The 24633-nt window shown below is 38.5% G+C and overlaps 1 protein-coding gene across 1 annotated transcript in view; it reads left to right on the top strand.

Moving 5' to 3' along the window:
- The window catches only part of MFSD14B (major facilitator superfamily domain containing 14B), a 229939-nt gene that overhangs the window by 88918 nt on the left and 116388 nt on the right, over positions 1 to 24633 (top strand). Inside the window, exon 2 of the mRNA XM_007953001.2 lies at positions 12144 to 12239. Within this exon, the coding sequence (XP_007951192.1) occupies positions 12144 to 12239 (96 nt within the window). The remainder of the gene's footprint in view (positions 1 to 12143; positions 12240 to 24633) is intronic.

Raw genomic sequence — 24633 nt, 5'->3', positions numbered from 1 at the left:
TTTTGTTATGTGTTTTTTCATGGTGTCCCTGGTTTCTTTGTTCCATATTATTTACTGTGTTGAGCTGATTATGTATATGAATCGTGTTATCATTTCCTTTGTTGCTGTTGTTTTAATATATGCTGCATATTTGTCCTTGTCCTCTTTTTAATTGTGATGTGAAGGTTTATCATTTTTTTTTTGAGGTTAGGGTAGTGTTGTTTTTAACAAATTCCCTTCATTTTTACTTCTCGGAACATGTCCTCATTTTACCATCATATTTGAGTCACAGTTTTGCAGAGGTTGACAAATTTGTATTTTCCCCAGAGTATTACGTATATAATAATACTCTTGCTTTCTTGCCTGCATGGTTTCTCCCAGCAAATTAGAGCTTAGTCTTATTCATTGCCCTTTGTCAGTAACTTTTCATTTTCTTTATTCTGTTTTCAGCATTCTTTTTTTGTCTTTGGTTTTGGGGAGTTTGATTATGATATGTCTTGATGATTTTCTTTGAGGTCTGTCCTGTTTGGTGTTCATTGAACTTACTGAATGGAAATCTTCTCATCATTCATCATATTAGGGAAATTCCCTTCCATCAAATCTTCAACAATTTTCTTTGTTGTTTTACTTGTGTCCAGTTCTGGAATTCACATGAATCTTAGCTTTCTTCATTCTGTTTTAATTTTTTTTTTTTTTCTTGATTGATCCTTTAACAGAGTGGTATTTAGGTAATTGCCTTAAATCTGACTTACTCTGTCTTCCCTTGATTTGATTCTGTTCTTTTATGCATTCAATGTGTTACCTATTTTTGAAATCTTTTAAATATTCTGGATTTTTATTTGTTGTTTTTATATCAGTTTTAATTTTTATTTATTTTGTCAGTTTGCTCTTACATTGTGTTCCTAAATTGTTCTAGAGTTTTGTTTGTGTTTTTCTTAATTTTGTCAATGTTTTCCTTGCTCTGTCTCTTAATCTGTTGATAGTACTAAATACAATTCTTTCGAATTCCTTATTGGGGAGTTCCAATTCTGCTTCTTCCTCAGGGAATTTTTTGGGACTGTACACTGACCCCTGATTTGTACTATTTTATCTTGTTTCTTTGTGTGTGCTGTGATATCATTTTATTTATATTTGATTGGTTATTATATGTTGGTGTGATTTACCCAAATTATATATATTTATATATATTTTTTATTCATTTTGGTTTGAAGTATCTGAGTGAGCAGGGCTACTGTGCTCCTCTGTTTGCTAATTGATAGCATGTAGGTGCTCATCGCCTGTCTACCGGTGGGTGTGATAGAGAATGAGAATGTGTACACAGATCTCTGTTAGCTATTTGTAAAGAGCAGTTGAGGGTGAGTTGGGATGATACTGGCCAGTGTCTGCTGTTGGTCACCTGGCGTAGAAGCTTGTGTTAGTCTCCACCAAGTGGGTCTGTGCCAATGGGTGGGGCAGCAGGAGGTGTGGGTATGGTTGGGTCATGTAGGCATTGTTGATGTCTCCCACTCAGTAAAACAAACAAACAAAAAAATGCAGCAAAAAAAGAAAACAAAAAACAGAAACTACATAAACAAGCAGCAACAATCACACAAAAAAGTCAATAAATGAAAATAGTTTTTTAAAAAAGTACAAAAGATAAAGAGAAAACTAAAAAAGCAACAGTATTTGGGGAACGAAGGAATGAGAAAAGAGCATTAGAGAGAAATAATAATGAAAAGTATGTAAGTGGAAAAAGCAAAACAAGGAATGCGAAGAACCAAGAGAATAAAAGAAAGAAAAAAGAATCGAACCAGCAAAAGGGAAAAGGATTAAAAAGAAAGCAAGTACCAGGGAAGGGAAAGAGAGAGAGAGAAAAAAAAAGGAAGTTGGAAGATAAAAAGAATAATTTTAAAACAAGCAAGCAAAAATGAAACTGGGGGTTTGGGTTGGGTGGAGCAGAACACCCAAACTCTGTTAAGGCACACAGAACCAGAATGGAATTATGCCTGTCCAGAAGATGGGTGGAGGTGGGGGATGGCCACAACTTCATTCACCAAGAGAGTGTGAGGTACAAGAGTAACAGTGGGAATATTGCACCTTCTAGTCACCACCCTCTGGTATAGTTGCCCATGCTGCCCTTAGCGAGTGGAGCCTGTTCCAGGGCGCTGTCCGGACCAGACTGGTGCTTGTAAATATTTAAAATTTCAGTGCCCTGGCGACAGCCAATAGTTCACAGCTCTGTTTGTCTCATTTTGTTTTTGTTTATAGTCGTCCACCACTAGTGCAGTTGCCCATGCATTCTGAAGCAAACAGAGCCAATCCTTAAGTCACTGCCCAGATTGGAATGCCACTTGCAAATATTCTAGTTGGCTCTGTTTGTCTCCTAACTCACTGTTTTCTTTAAGGTTCTGAGGAGCTATGTCATCACTCATCTGTCAGTTTGTCATACTGTGGTGACCTGCATGTTGCTGTGAGGCTAGAGGCTATGCCATTGGTGTTTCAAATACCAGCAGGGTCACCCATGGGGAACAGGTTTCAGCAGAGCTTGCAGACTAAGACAGACTTGTCAAAGAATTGGCCAGTGAAAACCTTATGAACAACAGTGAAACACTATGTGATATATTATTGGAAAACTTTACGAATAGCCTTGAAACGTTATCTGAGATAATGCTGAAGATGAGCCCTTGAAGTTGGAAGGCTCTCAAAAATACAACTGGGGAAGAGCTTAGGTTCAATCTTAATGATGTGGATGAAATAAAGCTTCTGGGACCTCCATTTGCTGATGTGGGATGACTCAAAATGAGAAGAAACAACTGCAAACATCCATTAATAATTGGAACATGGAGTGTATGAAGTGTGAATTTAGGAATATTGAAAGTTGTCAGAAATGAAATGGAAAGCATAAATATTGATATTGTAGGAATTAGTGAGCTGAAATGGACTGGTTTTGGCTGTTTTGAATCAGACAACCATATAATCTACTGTGCCAGGAATAAAAAATTGAAGAGGAATGGTGTGGTAGTCATCGTCATAAAGACTGTTTAAAGATTTATCCGGAAGCCCAAGGCGGGGTCTCTATGAGTCAGATCCGACTCGATGGCAGTTTGTTTTGTTTTTTTTGGTTATAATGCTGTCAGTGATATGGATATGGATAGGACATATCCATATGTCCACAAGGAAGACCAGTTAATACTACAGTGATTCAAATTTATGCACCAATGGCCAAAGCCAAAGAAGAGGAAATTGAAGATTTTTACCAACTTTTGCAGTCTGAAATTGAGCAAACATGTAATCAAGATGTGTTGATTATCACTGGTGATTGGAATGCAAAAGTTGGAAACGAAGAATCACTGGTGATTCGAAAATATGGTCTTGGTGATAGAAATAATGCTGGAGGTCGCATGATAGAGTTTTGCAAGACCAACAATATATTCATTGCAAATACCTTTTTTTCAACCACATAAATGGCGGCTATACACGTGGCCTTCACCAGTTGGAATACACAGGAAAGAGGTGATGGAGAAGCTCAATATCTTTAGCCAGAAGAAGGCCAGTAGCTGACTGTAGAACATAGCATCAATTGCTTATACTCAAGTTCAGGCTGAAGCTGAAGACAATTCATAGAAGTTCACAGGAACCAAAATATGACCTTGATAATACCCCTCCTGAATTTAGAGACCATCTAAAGATTCATTGAACACCAGTGACTGAAAACCAGAGGAACTGTGGGATGACATGAAGAACATCCATGAAGAAAGTAAGAGGTCATTAAAAGAGAAGAAAGGAAGAACAAACCAAAATGGATGTCAGAGGAGACTCTGAAACTTCCCCTTAAGGGGAGAGTAGCTAAAGCAAATGGAAGAAATGACAAGATAAAAGAGCTGAGCAGAAGATTTCAAATAGCTTGAGAAGACAGTGTCAATTATTATAATGAAATGTGCAGAGACCTGGAGTTAGAAAACCAAAAGGGAACAGCATGCTCGCCATTTCTCAAGCTGAAAGAACTGAAGAAAAAATTTAAGCTTAGAGTTGCAATATTGAAAGATTCTCTGGGCAAAATATTGAGTGATAAAGGAAACATCAAAAGAAGTTGGAGGGTATACACAGAGTCACTGTGCCCAAAAGAATTGGCCGATGTTCATCCATTTCAGGAGGTGGCATATGATCAAGAACCAATGGTATTGAAGGAAGAAGTTGAAGCTGCACGGAAGGAATTGGTGAAGAACAAGGCTCCAGGAATTGACAGAATCCCCATTGAGATGTTTCAACAAATGATGCTGCGCTGGTGGTACTCACTTGGCAATGCCAAGAGATTTAGAAGACAGCTACCTAGCCAACTGACTGGAGGAGATCCATATTTGTACTCATTGCAACGAAATTGATCTCATTGAATGTGGAAATTATCAAACAGTATCATTAATATCACATGTAAGTAAAATGTTACTGAAGATAATACAAAAATGGTTGCAGCAGTATATTGACAGAGAACTTCCAGAAATGCTAGCTGGATTCAGATGGGAATGTGGAATGACAGTTATCATTGCTGACGTCAGATGGAGCTTAGCTGAAAGCAAAGAATCACCAGAAAGATGTTTACTTATAGTTTATTGACTATGGAAAAGCATTTGATTGTGTGGATCATAACAAATTATGACTAACGTTGAGAAGAATGGAATTCCAGAACGCTTAATTGTACGAATGAGGAATCTGTACATACATAGATCTGTTGTTTGAGCAGAACAAGGGGATACTATGTGGTTTAAAGTCAGGAAGGGAGTGCATCAGGGTTGTATCTTTCCACCATACTTAATGAATTTGTATGCTGTGCACATAATCCAAGAAGCTGGATTATATGAAGAAGAATGTGGCATCAGGATTGGAGGAAGATTCATTAACAACCTGCAAAATGCAGATGACACATATTCCTTGTTCATTGTTCAGCTTTCACATGATTCTGAGGTAATTGAAATTACCATGGCTTGGGCCAGGTGCACCTTAGTCTTTAAAGTGACATCTTTGCTCCTTAACAATTTAAAGAGGTCTTTTGCAGCAGATTTGCCCAGTAGTGCAATATGATGTTTGATTTCTTGGCTGCTGCTTTTATGGGTATTGAATGTGTATCCAACTTAAATGAAGTCCCTGACAATTCAGTCTTCTCCACTTATTTTGATGTTACTTATCAGTCCAGTTGTGGGGAGTTTTGTTTACTTTATACTGAGGTGTAATCCATACTGAAGACTGTAGTCTTTGATCTTCATTAGTAAATGTTTAAAGTCATCTTCACTTTCAACAAGCAAGGTTATGTCATCTGCATTTTACGGTTGTTAATGGTTCTTCCTCTAGGAGTTTTGGTAGCATAGTGCCTAAGGCACTTGACTGCTAACCAGAAGGCTGGCGGCTCAAATCCACCAGCCACTCCTCAGAAGGAAGGTTGGGCAATCTACTTCCATAGTGATGCTTCCTCGGAAACCCATAGAGGGGTCACTATGAGTCAGGTCCGACTCGATGACACATAACAATAACAACAACAACAACAACAATGGTTCTTCCTCCAGCTCTGATGCCATGTTCTTCTTTGTACAGTCCATCTTGTCAGATGATTTGCTCAACATAGAGATTATTTAAGTATGGTGAAAGGTTACAACCCTGACATTCACATTTCTTGATTTTAAACCATGTAGTATTTCCTTATTCTGTTCGAATGACAGCCTCTTGGTCTATGTACAGGTTCCTGATGAGCACAGTTAAGTATTATCCATCATATGATATACACAGTCGGATGCCTTTTCAGAGTCAGTTAAACACAGGTAGACATCTATCTGGTATTCTGTTTTCAGCTAAGGTCCATCAGACATCAGCAAGAATATCTCTCATTCTGCATCCTCTTCTGGATCAAGCTTGCATTTCTGGAAGTTCCTGTCAATATACTACTGTGACTGTTTTTGAATTATCTTCCAAAAGATTTTAGGGGTATGTGATAATTGCTTCCCTCAAGTAAATACATAATACATATGTCCATACATACATCTATGTGATAATTGCTCCCCTCAAGTAAATACATACATACATACCTCCCTCCTTCCCTCCCTCCCTCCTTCCCTCCCTCCCTCCCTCCAGGAATTGATGGAATACCCATTGGATGTGCTTACTCACTTGTGCCAAGAAATTTGGAAGACAGCTACTTGACCAACTCACTGGAAGAGTTGGATATTTGTGTCCATTCCAAAGAAAGGTGATTCAACAGAATGTGGAAATTATCAAACAGTATCATTAGTATGATGCATCAAGTTGGTTATTTTTCTAATACTGAATCAACCTTTCATACTTGGTATGAATCCTGCTTTGTCATGGTGTATTATTTTTTTGATGTAGTGTTGGATTCTCTTGGCTAGAGATTTTTGTGTCTTTTATTTCAGAGTAGTTCATCCTTTTCTGTGTTCTGGAATAGTTTGAGTAGGATTGCTTTCATGTCTTCTCTGACTTTTTGGTAGAATTCCCCAATTAAGCTGTCTGGGTCAGGACATTTCTGGTTGGTAGGTTTTTTTTTGTGTGTGTGTGAACTGCTCAGTTTCTTCTTTTGTTACTGGTCTGCTCAGGTTTTCTATCTCAGTTTGTGTTAGTTTAGGTAGTCTCTGTCAAGAAATTTGTCATTTCTTTTATGTTTTCAAATTTGTTGGCTTATAATTCCTCATAGTGTCACGATACACAAACGCAAGGCATTGCTGTTGAGTCGGATCCGACTCACAGAGACCCCTCCTTGGGTTTCTGAGGTGGTATCACTACAGAAGTAGATTGCCCAACCTTCCTTCTGAAGAGTGGCTGGTGGATTTGAACAGCCAGCCTTCTGGTTAGCAGTCAAATGCCTTAGCCACTACACCACCAGAATTGTATAACATACATATACATAATGATAAGAGGAGGTGCTCTGGTAGCATAGTGCCTAACAACAATAACAATAAGGAGATTTGTTACTGCAGATAATCAGAGGTCAAGGAATAGAGTGCTTATTATATTCCTATGCTCTGCTTTTACAAGTCTGCTGGCCCTTGAGGTTCAAGATTGACCCAGTTAGGTCTCAAGATGCCTAAGCAGGTCTAAGTATCACATCCTTATATAACAATGCCCCAGTAATGTTTTGTTATGTGTCACTTTCAGAGTCAAGAAATATCATTATGTCCTCCCACATATTTTCCTTCTTACTTCTTTGGCCATAATTGGCCATGTGTCTCAATCCTGTCTTAAATCATGGAATTATCATGAATGAGTTGACTAGTCAAGACCTACCTCCTGTACCTGGGGAGCACTCCAGCCTGCAATCTCAAGAGGTCTGCTTAAGGATAGTTAATGAAACATGGACAAAATTGGGCATCTGTTAGGAAGTGTCTCTTATGCAGAGTAGGAAGCTGACCATTAGTGATATAAGTGCCTGTTATCTGCTGAGTTAGGGTACATTTAGGGAAATAGTATGAGATCCTTGCCTTTTAGAAGTGTGATATAGTATAGGAGGAGTACTTGTTCTAACAGAAAAGAATACACAGGTATATAGCAGGAAAGCACCTGCTTCTATTCATAGAAGTTAAGATATGCATCTTCTCAGATATTAAATTACTATACTGGGTTATTAATAACTTGTGAACTCTCCCTGAGTACCCCTGATATCAGGAGGTGGTCTTTGTGGCCTGGTCACTGTCTACCCACAATTATCGTAAGTTCTCATTTATGGTCAGGAGGCCTTTACATCACAAAGACACTTAAGTCCTAGGGAAATTCCAAGGTTTCAGTGGGTATCCCTCAGGAACCAAGGACAAAGATAAATTTTTTGGGTAAAGTTCAGTTCTTTACCTCATAGCATTCTATTTAAATCAGAGTTGGCAAACTTTTCCTGTAAGGAACCTGTTAGTAAGTATTTTAGATAGTCAGCTCTGTCACTGTTGTACAAAAGAGGCTATAGACAATGTGTAAACAAATAAGTTTGGCCACATTCCAATAAAACTTAATTTACAGAAACAAATGGTGGGCTGCACTGATGGTGCAGAGGTTAAGCACTCGGCTGATGAACAAAAGGTCGGCAGATCAAATTCACCAGGCGGTTTCTTGGGAGAAAGATGTGGTAGTCTACTTCCTTAAAGATTATAGCCTTGGAAACTGTATGTACAGTCTATTCTATCCTATTGGATTGCTGTAGGGTGACTGAATCAATTCAGTGGCAGTGGATTTTTGATGAATTTGGCCCAGGGCTTTCAAATATTTAATAGCACTAGTTTTCTCTTGGCTCTTCCTTTTTCTTCAGTATGTTTTTTATATTCTTACTTGTCCATTCATTTAATTTTTTTAAAGTGTGGGCTCTTCTCTCCCCGCCCCCCTCCGACATTTAGCTTTATTTTATTGTGGTAAAATATACATAACTAAAAATTTACCACATTGTAATGTATAATGCAAGCGCTCTGGTAGCTTAGTGCCTAAGGCATTTTACTGCTAACTAGAAGGCTGGCGGTTCAAACCCACCAGCCACTCCTCAGAAGGTTGGGCAATCTACTTCTGTAGGGATACCTCCTCAGAAACCCAAGGAGGGGTCACTATGAGACAGGTCTGACTCGATGGCATATGTCAACAAAACAACAACAATGTATAATGCTGTGGTGTTAAGTACTTTCACAGTGTTGTGTAACCATCACTACTATCTATTTCTGGAGATCTTTTTTTTAATCATCTCAAAAAGAAACTATATACTCATTAAAAAATAATGCTCATTAGGTCCTGATAACTTCTATTCTGCTTTCACTCTCTGAATTTGCCTGTTGTAGACACCTCATATAAATGGGATTATACAATATTCGTGTGTGTGTGTCTAGCTTATTTTATCAGCATAATATTTTCAAGGTCATCCATGTTGTAGCATGTATCAAAACTTCATTCCTTTTTTATAACTGCATAATATTCCATTGTGTATGTACCACATTTTATTTATCTGTTCATCTTTAGGTGGACAGTTGGGTAGTTTCCACCTTTTGGCTATTGTGAATAATATGAACATTTGTGCACAGATACCTGTTTGAGTCTCTGTTTTCACTTCTTTTGGGCATATACCTAAGAGTGGAATTTTGAGGTCACAAAGTAATTCTATGTTGAACTTTTTTGATGAACAACCAAACTGTTTTCCACAGCAGCTGCACCATTTGAAATTCCTTCCAGCAATGCAGAAAGGTTCCAATTTCTTCACATCCTCACCAGCCCTTTTTTTTTTCATAAAGGATAGCCATCCTAGTGAGTGTGAAGTGATATCTCGTTGTAGTTTTAATTTGCATTTCCCCTAGATGCTAATGATATTGAGCATTTTTTCATGTGTTTATTAGCCATTTTAGGAGTTCTGGTGGTACAGTGATTAAGCACTCAGCTTTTAACTGCAAGGTCAACAGTTGAAACCCACCAGCTCTTCCACAGGTGAAAGATGTGGCAATCTGCTTCCATAAAGATTGCAGCCTTGGAAACCCTATAGGGCAGTTCTACTCTGTCCTGTAAAGTCACTATGAATCAGAATCAACTCGATGGCAATTAGATTTTGGTAGCTCAGATGGTTAAGCACTTGGCTACTAACTCAAAGGTTGGCATTTCAAACCCATTCAGCTGCTCTGTGGGAGAAAGACTTGGCAGTATGGTTCTATAAAGATTATGGCCAAGGAAGCCCTATGGGGTCAGTTCTGTTCTGTCACATGGAGTTGCTATGAATTGAAATAAGTTACATGACACCTAAGAGCAACAGCAAAATTGGCTATTTGAACATCTTTGGAGAAACGTTTAAGTCCTTTGCCCATTTTAAAACTGTTGGTGGTGAGTTGTAAGAGTTCTTTATATATTCTGGATCTCAATCCCTTATCAGTTTCACTGGTTGGTACAGACAATTAACAATTTCTATTGCAAACCAAAAGTCCACCCAGAGGCACCTTGAAAGAAAGGCTTGGCCATCTACTTCCAAAAAGTCACTGTTGAAAACCCTATGGAATACTCTGACACACAAGGGAATGAATCAGAATCAACATTGTCATGGTTTTAATCTCTTATCAGAGTGATGATTTGCAAATATTTTCTATGTTCTTTCGGTTTTCTTTTCACTTTCTTGATAGTGTTCTTTGATGCACAAAAGTTTTTAATATTGATTGTCCAGTTTTGGAGAGTCAGCAAAAAAGAGGAAGCCTCAATGAGATGAATTGACACAGTGGCTGCAACAGTGGGCTCAAACATAGTAACAATTGTAAGGATGATGCAAGACCAGGCAGTGTTTCATTTTGTTGTACATAGCACCATTATGAGTCAGAACTGACCTGATGGCACCTAGCAATCACAATTTATCTTTTTATTTTTCTGTTATTGCATGTGTATTTCATGTCATATCTAAGAATCCACTGCCGTATCCTAAGTGACATGAAGCTCTTGCCCTGTGTTTTCTTCTAAGAGTTTTATAGTTTTAGCTTTAGGTCTTTGATTCATTTTGAATTGGCTTTTATATGTGGTGTAAACTAAGAATTCAACTTCCTTCTTTTGCGTGTGGATACCTAGTTTTCTCACTGTCATTTGTTGAATAGATTGTCCTTTCCTTCTTGAATAGTCTTAGTACCCTTGTTGAAAATCAGTTGACCATGTATGTGAGGGTTTATTTCTGAACACTATTTTATCTCATTGATCTGTATGTCTGTTGTAAACCCAACCACACTTCTTTTATTACTATAGCTTTTCAGTAAATTTTTAAGTCAGAAAGTTAAGTTCTCCCACTTGGTTCTTCTTTTCCAAGTTTTTTCTTTTAATGAGTTTGGGTGCCTTGAATTCATATGAATTTTAGGATGAGTTTTTCTGTTTCTGTGAAAAATGATGCTGAGAGTTTGATAGGGATTGAGTTGAAATCTGTTGCCTTGGGTTCTATTATTTTAATAATAAACACTGTCATGGAGTCAAAGAATATTAAGTTGAAAGGGATTTTATTTCTTTTCCAGAATTCCCAAACTGCAGCTGCAGAAAATTAGCAGAATTATTGTTGTCATGTGCTGTGGAGTCAGATCCAACTCGTAGCGACCCCTCCTTGGGTTTCCGAGGCAGTATCACTACAGAAGTAGATTGCCCTCTCTTCCTTCCGAGGGGTGGCTTGAACCGCCAGCCTTCTGGTTAGCAGTCATGTGCCTTAGGCACTATGCTACCAGATCGCCTAATTAGCAGAATAGGCAGTCTTTAAAATAAAATAAAAACAAAAAGTTAGATTTTAAAACTTTTACTAGTAGAATATATATCAAACTTGACCTAGCCCTAATATTCCCTACCACTTCACCCTTTCCAATATCATTTAAATCACCTCTCCCCCCAGCCCCTCCTCCGAAGGAAGGTTGGGCAGTCTAGTCTACTTCCCTAGTGATACCGCCTCCCTTGGAAACCCAAGGAGGGGTCGCTATGAGTCAGATCTGACTCGATTGCAGTGCGTTGTATTTGCTGTATGCTACTTTGGAAGCTTTTACGTGACCCATTTTATATGCCCATCTTTCTCAGTACTAAGGAAACTTAAGGCCTAGAGAAGTTGAGTTGCTGAAGAGCACATTATAAGGGGCAGGATCAGGTCCTTAAACCTTGATCTCTTAAAGGCACAGTTGATTTTTTTTTTACCAAAGCTCTGGTGATTTGCATTGACTAGACAAATAGAAAGTCTTGGTACCCACCATGATTAGGGAAGATGAAGAAATCAAGGAAAAATGAAGTTTTATCTTAAATAATATAAATAAAAATCAAACCAAACTCACTGCTGTCGAGTTGATTTCGACTCATAACCCCTTCTTGGGTTCCTGAGGCAGTATCTCTACAGAGATAGATTGCCCAGTCTTCCTTCCAAGCAGTGGCTGGTGGGTTTGAACCTCCAGCCTTCTGGTTAGCAGTCAGATGCCTTAGACACTACACCACCAGAGCTCCTTTAAATATATATTAAAAAAAAAAACAAAGAGTGCCTTCGAATCGATCCAACTCAAAGTGACTCCTCCTTGGGTTTCCGAGGCAGTCTTACTTCGGAAGTAGATTGCCCAATCTTAAATAACATAGGTAGGTTCAAATTTATTTTATAGTTATATATATTTTTAGAGAGACCTTTTTAATAGATTTCTTATATCTGTTTACTATGTTTCATAATAAGTCTCTCTCTCTTTTTTTTTTTTTAGCTACAAGGCTTTGGGCGACCAAGTGTATATCATGCTGCTGTTGTCATCTTCCTTGAATTCTTCGCATGGGGCCTATTAACAACTCCTATACTAACTGTAAGTATTGCTGAACTGGGTCTTATTTATAAGATTAGAAGAGTTTTAATTTTGTTAATTTTTTGTTATGGAGAATATACACAGCAAAACATAAACCATTTCAACAGTTTCTACATGTATAATTCAGTGACACTGATTACATTCTTTGAGTTGTGCAATCATTTTCACCCTCCTTTTCTGAATTCTTCATTCCCCATTAACATAAACTCACTGCTCCCTAAGGTTCCTATCTAATCTTTCAAACTGCTGTTGTCAGTTTTATCCCATGTAAATAGATCTTGGAAAAGCACAGTGCTCAAAGCAGACATTCTTTACTAGTTGAGCTAAATTATTGTTTGGTTTGAAGAAAGTTTAAAGATAATCTCAGGGCAATAGTTGCAAAAGTTCATCTAGCCTCCATGGTACCACAAAGTCAGAAGTTAAGAGAATTTGAAATTTTGTTAAGTGTTTTCCCCTTTTTAATCAAATCACATACCCTGTTATTACAGTTGTTATTACTAAGTTGTACACCTGTAAAAAGTTGAATTGGCAGAAGTTATGTGATAGTGCATAACTAATTTATTTTAGAAAGATCAGCACAGAGCTTGTTCCTATGAAGCAGAGGTTAAAGATGTCCCAAATGTCTAACTTTTCCAAACTGCTGTTACCATTCCATCATCTCTAACATCAACTACTACTGCTCCCCTCAGTCCTCTCTCTCCCATCTTTGGGTTCCATAATTCATTGCAACATCTCACAGAACTCACAAACAGTTAAGGAAATGGCTTAGGAAGTTGTGAAGGCTGGCAAATCCCAAATCCTTGGGTCAGGAGTGAGGCTGGAGGCTTTTTCTGACTCATGTGGTTGCAGTGGCTGATGAACCCAAGTCAGGAGGTTGGACAGCAGTCTGCTATCTCATAAGGCTGCAGAAGCTAGCAAATCAGTTAAGAAAATAGGCTATTGGCTCAAGTTCCAAGAATGAGGGGTCAGATCATGACAAGCTAGATTAGGATTTGGCAAGAGAAAACTTTGCCAGAGCATTCTTACATGTTAGATGTAGGCCATGCTTTCAAGAAAAGTCCCTTTACTTGGGGAGCTCTGGTAGCATAGTGCCTAAAGGCACTTGACTGCTAACCAGAAGTCTGGCAGTTCAAACCCACCAGCCACTCCTCAGAAGGAAGGTTGGGCAATCTACTTCTGTAGTGATACTGCCTCAGAAACCCAAGGTGGGGTCGCTATGGGTTGGATCCGACTCCGTGGCAGTGTGTTGTGTTTCGTTGTGTTTATGCCAATCAAAGGAGATCTGGTGGCTCTGTAGTTAAAGCATTGGGCTGCTAACCAAAGAGAAAGGTCAGCAGTTCAAGCCCACCAACCACTCTGTCAGAGAAAGATCAAGCAGTCTGCTTCCATAAAGATTTACAGCCTTGGAAAACTTATGGGGCCCTTACACTCTGTCCTTTAGGGTTGCTACAAGTTGGAATCAACACATTGGCAGTGGGTTTGTTTTTTGATTTATGCCAATCAAAGCAAACAATCCATCTTTTTTTTTTTTTTTCAGTGCACTTTCCAAATGAACCAATTTGTATCCAAAAGTTTCTTTAAGTAGTAACCCAGGATCTAAACCATGTTTAGTGAAATTATACCATTTAGAAAGATCAGCACAAAAATTGGGAATGGGAGAACACATAGAACGTAGATTTTCTTGAAAAAGAAAACAACTGAGACTTAAAAGGCTCCATGAAATTTGGCAATCAGGTCCAAACCTGGTGTCAGGCAGGAAAACCAGACAGAGCTCTCTCTAGATCAAAACCAAGTTCCCAGAATAAGACTACAGGAGACAAACAACAGTTTTTATACATCAATATATTCTTAAATAGCATAAAGCAAAACAAATAGGAAATCCTGTTCCCAAAAGTAGCTACAATACCAAGCTCATTTTGGCAAGGTCAATCTATTTCTACAGAAAGAAAATCAGGTTTTAAGTCCATAATTTAATTTGGTAAAGTCTCAGATAGGAAGGTCTCAGCCCTTTACACTTGGCTGAATTCATTTTAAAATGTACCTTGGACCTCTGTTGGACCCAGTCCAAAGAGAGTATTTAAATAAAGTGAATAAGAACTAATAACAACCTAAACCAAAAACCATACTCAGTGCCGTTGAGTGGTTTCCAACTCATAGCAGCTGCTCCTTGGGTTTCTGAGGCAGTATCTCTACGCAAGTAGATTGCCCAATCTTCCTTCCAAGGAGTGGCTGGTGGGTTTGACCCTCCATCTTTCTGGTTAGCAGTCAAATGCTTTAGGTACTATGCTATTAGAGCTCTTAATAACAACCTGTTGTTGTTGTTGTTATGTACCATCAAGTCAGACCTGACTTATAGCGACCACTCCTTGGGTTTCTGAGGCAGTATCTCTACGGAAGTAGATTGCCCCATCTTCCTTCCGAGGAGTGGCTGGTGGGTTTGAACCGCCAGCCTTCTGGTTAGCAGTCAAGTGCCTTAGACACTTCACTACCAGAGCTCCCATAGACGTCCAAAAAAAAAAAAAAAATTGTTCCTTAAAATGGTCACCACTGATTTAATCTTTACAGCTCACAACAAAATAGTTAACTCATTTTCAAGAAACAATGTGGTGGTTAAGTTTGTGTGCTAACTTGGCTAGGCATGGTTGAACAGCTGGGCAGTTGGATGTAGTATTCCCCATGATGAGACTGGTAATCAACTCCATAGCGAAATCTGCTGTGAACAGCAGAGTAGCTGCCTTTGGGTATGTGGTCTGCTTCCCCTATATAAGAAACAGCTTTGGGAATGGTCACCAGTTTATGGTATGTTTGAACCCTGAATGTAGCTGTGTCGTTGTTCAGCAGCCTGCCATGTGGTTTGGTAACATCAGGACTGTGCCTTTTACTTGTCAACCTTGGGTTTGTCAGTCTCAGCAGCCAGCAGCTATCTAAGTGAAGAAAAGCCTCTAGCTCCAGTGGACAAGGAGCAGGAGGCAGAGCTGAACCCCGAGATTGAAGGGCTTTCCTCCAGCCCCTAGAACCTGGCACTTTGAACTTGGACTTAAAGCCTCTAAATTTTAAGAATAAATTCCTTTTGGTTCAAGCCATCCCATTTGTGGTATGTTCTTGTCAGAGCAGCACTAGATAACCAGAACAGATTGCTAAGATAAAAATAATAAGAAATGCTGGTGAGAATGTGGAGAAATTGGAACTCTTACCCATTATTTGTCCACCTTGGGGTTGTTAGCCTCAGCAGCCAGTAGCTGCCTGAGTGAAGAGATGCCTCAAGCTTCAGTGGGCTGGGAGAAAGAGGCAGAGCTAAAGCCCAAGGTCGAGGGGCTTTCACACAGCCTCTAGAGCCTGGCACTTTGAACTTGGACTTAAAGCCTCCAAACTGTGAGAGAATAAACTCCTATTTGTTAAGGCCATCCCATTTGTGGTATCTTCTTTTAGAGTGGGACTAGGTAACCTGAACAAACATGCAGCTCCAGAGTGGAAAGGAAAGCAAATGGGAGCCCAGTTCCCTGAGTAGCCACTAGAAATTCAAGTCATCTTTGGTATAATCAAACCACTTACTCAAAAACACACAGCATGCAGCTGCATACTGAGAAGATACGTAAGAAGCAGGGGTCTTAGGAGAGAGGAGAAGGAGATTTAGAACAGGAGTCCATGCTTAGAATCCCTACAAATGGCTGTCTGAAGGAACATGAAATAGAATAAAAGTGTTACTCACCAAGATCACTTCTGACCTCCAAATCCAAGTCATGCCAAGCTTGAATTGCTTAAAAAAATCTGAGAGCTCAAAACAGAAAAGAAGCAGAGCTCAGACTTGGCAGAGACAGGACTTAGCCCTCGGACTCCAGCCAGGGTTGGTGAGGGATCAGCGAACACAAGGACTCCTGTGGATGCTGACACATTGTCACTTATCAACCGCAGGATCCTTTGAGGGTCTTTTCTGGATCCTGCTCTGACACCTAATAACTTTCAAAAATAAAGCAACTCAAAATACCATTAACAGATAGCTATGCAGGTTTAAAGACAACTTTAAAGTTGGGGAGCACATCATTACCAAATAAATCAATGCTCCAGTTAACTAAGAATTTTAGGGTGCTTATATATAATTTCATGAGGAATTTTGAACAAAAAACATTTAATTGGTTGATGATTATAGCAAGATACAGAAATATTATGAGAGAGCAATATATGCTCAAACATTATAAAGAACAGAAAAATACAAATTTTGCCAAGACAATCACATGATAAGTAACCCATGATTATAAGGTTTCTGAAGTTTTAGAAACAGAACATGTTCATTAATCTTGAATTGTTTTCTGAAAGAACAAATTTCAGTGTTTCAGTGAGCCTGATAATCTAAATACAATTATGTGAAACTAGGTAAGCTATTTTTAAAGGTTAATTATGGTTTAAGGTATAACTATAAGCTTTAAAAATTTTGTGTGTGTGTGTGTGTGTGTGTATGGTTATGCAGTGAATCAGTTGTTAACATTTAATAGTATGATCTTTAATGTCATGGTAAGAGAACTCTGTTTTCATAAAGTGAAACATATAATTTTCTTTTATAATCCACAAAGTTTTGGAAGCAGATTGCCAGGACTTTCTTCCAAGGTGCCTCTGGGTAGGTTTGAACCTTTAACCTTTTAGTTAGTAGTTGAGCATTTAACTAGAGCAGGGAAACTTACATACTTTTAGAGGACTTATTGTGATTTTAATGTAAAGTAATCTGATTAAATGAATTTAAGTATCTTCAGATATATTTAACTTATGCACATATTTCAATAGTTATATTGAATGCTAGTCCCTATAAGTGAAGAATTTCATTTCTTTCAAATTGCAGATCTTCCCCCCCTGCCAAAGCTAAGCTTCCTGAAATCCTGCTAGAGAATCAAGGACTCAGTATTCACCACTATCCAGTCTGTTCCATTGTGGTGATCTGATAATCCAAAGAATGCTCTTTTCTTTTAATTGTGGTGAAAATACATATACCAAAACATGGCAACTGAAAAGTTGTACATGTACAGTTCAATGATGTTGATTATATTTTTCAAGTGCAATCATTCTATCTTTTTCCAAATTACTTCATCATCATTAACATAAATTCCCTGCTCTTAAGCAAAAACTCTTCCTTTCCAACTCTAGGCCACCTCTTGTTTCATATAAGTGAGATCATATGGTATTTGTCCTGACTTACTTCATTCAGCATGATGTTTTCAAAGTTCAACCATGTTGTGGCATGCATAGGACTTTATTTTCCTTTGTGGCTGAATGCTATTGTGTATTGTATGTTTATATAGCACTTTTTGTTTATATACGTTCTTCTGTTCATGGACATTTTGCTTATTTCCACCTTTTGGCTGTTGTGAGAAGTGTGACAGTGAATATTGATGTATGGGTTTCTGTTTACATTTCTGCCTTCACTTCTTCTGTTTGTATACCTATTGAGATTGAGATTGCTAGATCACATGATAGTTCTTTGTTCACCTTTGTGTGTATGTGTGTGTGTGCTTGTGTGAGAGTGAGTGATTTGGGTGAAAGTTCACAGAGCACATTAATTTTCCATATACCAGTTCATACACATTTTGTTTCATGACTTTGACTGTAATCCCTGTAATGTAACAGCTCTCTTCCCAGTTCTTCTTCTGGTTACCTTTTCTATGTGTCCTTTCCTGTGCATTCCTGCCCTCTGAGCTCTGTCCCTATGCAAATACTGCTCTTCTGGTCACCCATGCATGATTGTTCTAAGGAGTGTAAATGTTCACATTCTTTGCTTGTCTATTGTTTGGCTGGAAGCCATGGGAGTTGAGTTCAGTTCCAGGCCTGAGGGTCACTGGAGGCCATAGTCTGAGGGGTTTCACTGATCTCTTATCAGACCAGTAAACTTGTTTTCTTTTCTTTTTTCTATAATTTTGAGTTTCATTCCACATTTTTTTGCCACTTTATCCAGAATCTCCTGTTTTGATCCATTTCCAAGTAATTGACAGTGGTGGCTGGGCATCATCTAATTCTTCTGGTCTCAGAAGGCTGAAGTTCACATGGTCCACTAGTACCTTAGACTGATTGTTTCCAGGTGTCTTTGATTTTCTTCATTCTTTGCTCCAGACAAGGAGAGACCAACTATTGCATCTTAGATGACCACTTGCAAGATTTTAAGATCCCAGTTATTACTCACCAAAATAGGACGTAGAACAATGTTTTTGTAGTATGTTATGCCAGTTGAGCTTGATGTCCCCAGTGACCATGGTCCCGAGCCCTTGGACCCAGTGACTCACTCCTTCAGGGTGGTTGGCTGTGGCTAAGAAGTTAGTGTAACTTTGTCCCATTAGCTCTGTTATATCATGTGCACATTCTTATAGTACATACAGATGTGTATGTAGAAATATTACCTGCCAAACGTATATATGTTGTTGTTGTTATGTGCTGTCGAGTTGGACCTGACCCATAGCGACCCCTCCTTGGGTTTCCGAGGCAGTATCACTATGGAAGTAGATTGCCTTTTATCTAGACAAACCTGATCTTTTAACCTGTCTCCTACCTATGTCTATGTTCTGCTTTTGAGGAATGGCCAAACTGTTTTCCACAACAAGGGATAAGGATTCCAGTTTCTCTACAACCTCATCAACACCCATTGCTTTCTGTTTGTTAAATCTTTGCCATTCTAATAGGGATAAGGTGATTAAAACAATGCTCTTTAAACACTTTCCTGCCACATTCACTTTGCCTGTCTCTTCTTCCTAACAAACTCTGCAAATACATGCCTATTCATTCATGCGTTCAATAAACATTCATTGTGTCTTGTCACATTCATTCTGTCAATGTACAGTCCACTTCTTCTGTTTCCTTCCCTTAATCAGTGCTTCCTCTCTGGAGTAGCATAGTGCCTAAGGCATTTGACTGCTAACCAGAAGGCCGGTGGTTCAAACCCACCAGCCAATTCTTGGAAGGAAGGTTGGGCAGTCTACTTCTGTGGTGATACCACCTCTGAAACCCAAGGAGGAGCTGCTGTGAGTAGGATCTGACTCAATGGCAGTGAGTCAGTGAGTAAGTCTCTGGAGTTGGGCTAGGGTAAGGTAAGGACTTTTTTATGTTTCTGAGTAATTTTTGTCATAATTCACAGACACTTTATTGGATAATTTGCTATCCAGGTGAAAAGGAAGTAAAGAAAATGTTTTAACTATGCACATGGAGACTATTTTGCTTTCTGAAATCATAAAATGTTTTAGACTTATCTTATGGTTTTTATAATTTTCTAATGATGTTATGAGCAAAGGACCCAGCATCTGCCTGCTACTGAGCATAAATTATTAAAATCAGACAAGTAGCACTAACAAAAAGTATCTGTAATGTATGATCACAATGAAATGTGTTGTTAAATCTTTGCTTTCTCATACACAGCTGTCTGTTGTCTGATGAGCATTAACTAAACAGATACAGTGAGTTTTGCTTTGCATTTATTTGTGTCCTGTTATTGTCTGTTGTGCTCTGTAACATATTTTTATATCAATAAATATGTGAAAGTTTTTTTTTAAAAAATCAGTGCCTATACACAACTTTCCTAATCAACAATACGATTGATTATAAGAGGTGGTGACATGGCAATATAAGGTAACCACTGATGGGTCTCCTTGTGTTAAAATTTGGTATATAAAACATTTGCTGTGCATTCTGATTTTTTTTAGAGGTTTTTAAACACTTTGGACTTACATTTCATTGCCCTCTGTCCACTATTTTATCTGGTGGGACCAAACTCACTGCCACGGAGTTGGATTCAACTCATAGCGACCCCTCCTTGGGTTTCCAAGGTGATATCACTACAGAAAGAGATGGCCCAGTCTTCCTTCTGAGGAGTGGCTGGTGGGTTTGAACCACCAGCCTTCTGGTTAGCAGTCAGATGTCTTAGGCACTATGCCACCAGAGCTCCTATCTGGTGGGAAGTCAGCTGGAAATTATATTGCTGTTATTTTTATGTTGGAGTGCTAAGGTCGTACAAGTAGTTAACGCACTTGGCTGCTAATTAAAAGCTTAGAAGTTTGAGTCCTCCCAATATGCCATGGAAGAGAGCCTGGCGATCTATTTTTGAAAAATCAGCCATTGAAAACCCTGTAGAGAACAGTTCTACTTGGACACACTTGGAGTTGCCATGAGTTGAAGCCGACTTAATGGCAGCTGTTTTTTTAGCCAGTTTCTCCTTATGTTAGTACTCTGTTAATTAGAGCCCTTTGGCCGAATCTTGCCTACCACCTATTTTTGTGTGCTTTGTCTACTAAGAACCATTATACATTTTTAAATAGTTGGGAAGAAATGTAAAAGTTACTACTTTTTGACACATGAAATAATATGAAATTCAAATTTTATTTTTAATAAAGTTTTATTGGAACACAGCCATGCCATTGAATATGATTGATTCTGCACTACAGTGGCATCCTTGAGCAATTACAACACAGTCAACACAGCCTAAAATATTTACTGTGTCCTTTTTATGGATAAAGTTGGTCTCTGTTGTATGTGGTGATGGATTTTGTTTTTCCTTCTTGCTACTTTAGAAATTTTCTCTTTAAATGGTTTGAGTATGCTATAAAGTATCTTGGTGTGATCTCTGTGTTACTTAGGTTTTGAGCTTCTTGTTTCTGAAGATTAATGTTTTTCATCAAATTTCAGAAGTTTTCAATCCTGATCAAAATTCCAACAATCTACTTTACAGAAATAAAGAACAATTCCTCAACTTTATGTGGAAAGCAAATAGCAAATAGCAATTTTGGAGAAGAACAAAGTAGGAGAGTTGACACTTACGGATTTGAAACATATTATACAGCTGCAATAATCAAAACAAGCTGATACTGGTATAATAAATGGATAGACCAATGGAATAGAATTGTGAGTCCAGAAATAAACCCCAACATCTGTGGTCAGCTAATTTTTGACAAAGGTGCTAAGTATTTTCAATGGAGAAAGAAATCTCTTCAATTAGGATAATTGGATTTCCACATGCAGAAAAATGAAACAGGATCCATGCCTCACACCATACACAAAAACAAATTGAAAATAGATAAAGGCTATAAAAATGAAAACTAAAACCATAAAATTCTTAGAAGAAAATGTAGGAGCAGGCTGTTTTTAATAAATCTAATATATCAGTCTAATATAATAACAAAAGCATAAGCCCCAAAAAGAATAAATGGGCCTTCATAAAAATTAAATATTTTTATTCACCAGAAGAATACCAAAAAAGTGAAAAGTCAAGCTACTGACTGGGAGAATATCTTTGGGAACCATATATCTGGTAAGAATTAAATAACAAAAAATATTATATAAAATTTTGACAAAAAAGACAAGCCAATAATAAAATGGGCAAAGGACTTAGATACGTGTTCTGCCAAAGAGGGCATTCAGATGGCCAGCAAGCACATGAAAAGATGTTCAGTGTTATTAGCCATCAAGAAAGATGCACATCAAAGCCACAGTGACATACCATTTCCCTGCCTTTAGAATGGGTAGGATTAAAAAAAAATAATAATAAATATCGGCTGTTGTTGTTATTGTTATATGCCATCGAGTTGGCCCCGACTCACAGCGACCCCTCCTTGGGTTTCTGAGGCAGTATCACTATAGAAGTAGGATTGCCCAACCTTCCTTCTGAGGAGTGGCTGAGATGTGGGAAAACTGGAACCCTTATCCATTACTGAGGCAATGTAAAATAGTGCATTGTGGGAAACACTGTGTCGATTCCTCAAAAATAAATATAGACCTACCATAAGACTCAGCAATTCTACTGCTTGGAATATACCTGAGAGACTTGAAAGCAGTGACAGGAGTAGACGTAGGTATACCACTGTTTATTGAAGCATTATTCATAATAACCAAAAGGTGGAAACAAATTAAATGCCCATCACCAAATGAATGAGTAAACATAACGTGGTACGTATGCCCATTGAAATATTACTTAGCCAAAAAGAGAACTAAATGTGTGATATATGTTTGAAGACATTGGATGGAGCTTGAAGTCATTATACTGAATGAAATAAGCTTGTCACAAAAGGACAAATATTGTATGAACTCCCTTATATAAAAGGACAAAAACAGACAAATGTATGGAGACCAAAGTTTATTAGTGGTTTCAGTGGCAGGAGGGAAGAGGAAAAGGCTGTTACTGTATGGAGCTCTGAGTTTCATTTTACAGTGATTGAAAATTTGCATTGATTAAGAATAAGCACTGCACAGCCAAATGTAAGTAATGTCAATAAGTTGTACACCTTTAAAAAGTTGAATTGGTAAATAAGTGATAAATATTTTTACGTCAGAAAAGAGTAGCTGCATACCTGTTTATGTAAAACCAAATACCTCATGGGATTTGGTTCCTCTATTTGGAGATTCAGGGTTATGGTTTCCTGGGACACCTCAGTTAATTGGCCTAATAACAAGTTTTGTGCTTCTGGTGTACTGCCTCATTAGCATTATAGTGCCTGGCATCTTAAAAGCTTGCAAGCAAGCCAGAATTTCTGGAGCTGTGGATGCTGGATAAACTACTGAAACAATTGACCAGAGTTAATCATTAAAATTTAAACCAAAAGTATTCCTTGAAGTCTTCTTAAAACCAAAAAAACAGTTCAGTTTAACTAGTAAAAAATGTCTGCTTTGAGCCTTATGCTCTCTTAAGAACTGTCTTTATTTGTGCATTCCTTGTGGTAATGTAAAATGGTGCAGCTGCTATGAAAAACAGTTTGGGGGTTCCACAAAGAGTTAAACATAGAATTAACCTGTTGTTGTTGTTATGTGCTGTCGAGTCAGCCCTGACTCCTAGTGATCCCTCCTCGGGTTTTCGAGGCAGTATCACTACGGAAGTAGATTGCCCAGCCTTCCTTCCGAGGAGTGGCTGGTGGGTTTGAACCACCAGCCTGATGGTTAGCAGTCAAGTGCCTTAGGCACTATGCCACCAGAGCTCCTAGAATTAACATATGAACCAGCAAATCCATTCCTAGTTACATACCGTAAAGAATTAAAATTAGGCTCTCAAACAAATATTTTTACACTGTGTTTATAGTAGCATTATTCACAGTCAGCAACAGGTGGAAATAACCTAGACGTCCATCAACAGATGAATGGCTAATCCAAATGTGAAACAGATACACAATGAAATGTTGTCCAGTCATAAAAAAAAGAAATGAAGTTATGATACATACGATAGATAAAATGGATGAGTCTTGTAAAAAATCTGTTGAGTGAAATAAGCCAGACACAAAAGGACAAATACTATATGATTCCACTAATACCAGAATATGTAAATTTATAGAGACAGGAAATAGGTTAGAGGTTACCGGAGGTTGGATGATAGGGAGGAATGTGAAGTGATTGCTTATTGGACACAATATATCTGTTTGGAATAATGAATAAGTTTTGGAATAACAGGTAGGTGTCATTTAACACAATGTTTAGGCAGCGTCCAACTGCACATAACGTCTGTGGTCCCATATGGTTTTTCTTTTTCATTTTTTTTAAAAAAGAAAAAAACAGCTCTCCTGCATTTATTCCCCTCTAAGGGTTTTAAATACCCCAAACTCAGACTCTTAACGCTGCTGGGCATGAGTGGGATACAGGCAGTTGAGACAGAGAACTCTGGGTGTGGGCTCTTGTGCTTTGTCCAGTGGGCAAGCATGTGGCAAGGGGCTGCAGGCTGGACTACTGCTCCTGCTTAGGGGCTGGATGTGCTCCACTCCTTCCTGCTGGTCTCCACACTCCTTGCCCCTTGCTTCTCAGCCACTACTGCTGTCAGCACCTATTCCACGAGTCTCTGCTAGCAGCAGCAGCAGCAAAAAGGGCAATTAAAATTGGGTTTCTGTAACACTAGATTTCACATTGTCTGTGATTTAAAACAATCATAGACATATAGAAATTGAATAGTTTATAGAGTCTCAAGGAATAAAGTAACCCATTGATTTTCCAGCCATATCCTCAGAAATGTTTTGGAGACCCTGGTAAAACTTGATTTAAATTTACTTTTAAAAACTGTATTATATGGAGGTTCCAGCAAGATGGCAGACTAGCAGAAAGACTGCATAGACCCTCTTCAACAAAGAAAAGGGAAACCAGTTAACACAGACACAGAAGATAATCCTGGACCCCTGAGCCTTGAAGGGAAGGATATAGAAGTGGACTAAACCCCGACTAGCAGAAGAATTTGCGTGAAAATACCAAAAAAGGAGACATAAGGAGCTGCGGTCTGGCAGTGATCCTGAGCGATCCTGACGGCACAGTCAGCTTGGAGATCCCGAGTGGTGGTAGAACTTAAGAATTAACCTAAAAATCACCCTGCTAGCCAGGAACTGCACAGAGGACTGTGCATGGTGGCTGGGGAACAAACAGAGAAGATGAAGAGAAAGGTGGGCTGAGCTGTGGACTTTTGCCAGTC

This window comes from Orycteropus afer, unplaced genomic scaffold (genome assembly GCF_000298275.1).
Source record: "Orycteropus afer afer isolate SDZICR_OR568_19922 unplaced genomic scaffold, OryAfe1.0 scaffold00368, whole genome shotgun sequence".
Taxonomy (NCBI): Eukaryota; Metazoa; Chordata; class Mammalia; order Tubulidentata; family Orycteropodidae; genus Orycteropus; species Orycteropus afer.
Note: the sequence above shows the minus strand (reverse complement) of the source record. Positions and strands in the feature narration are given on the sequence as shown.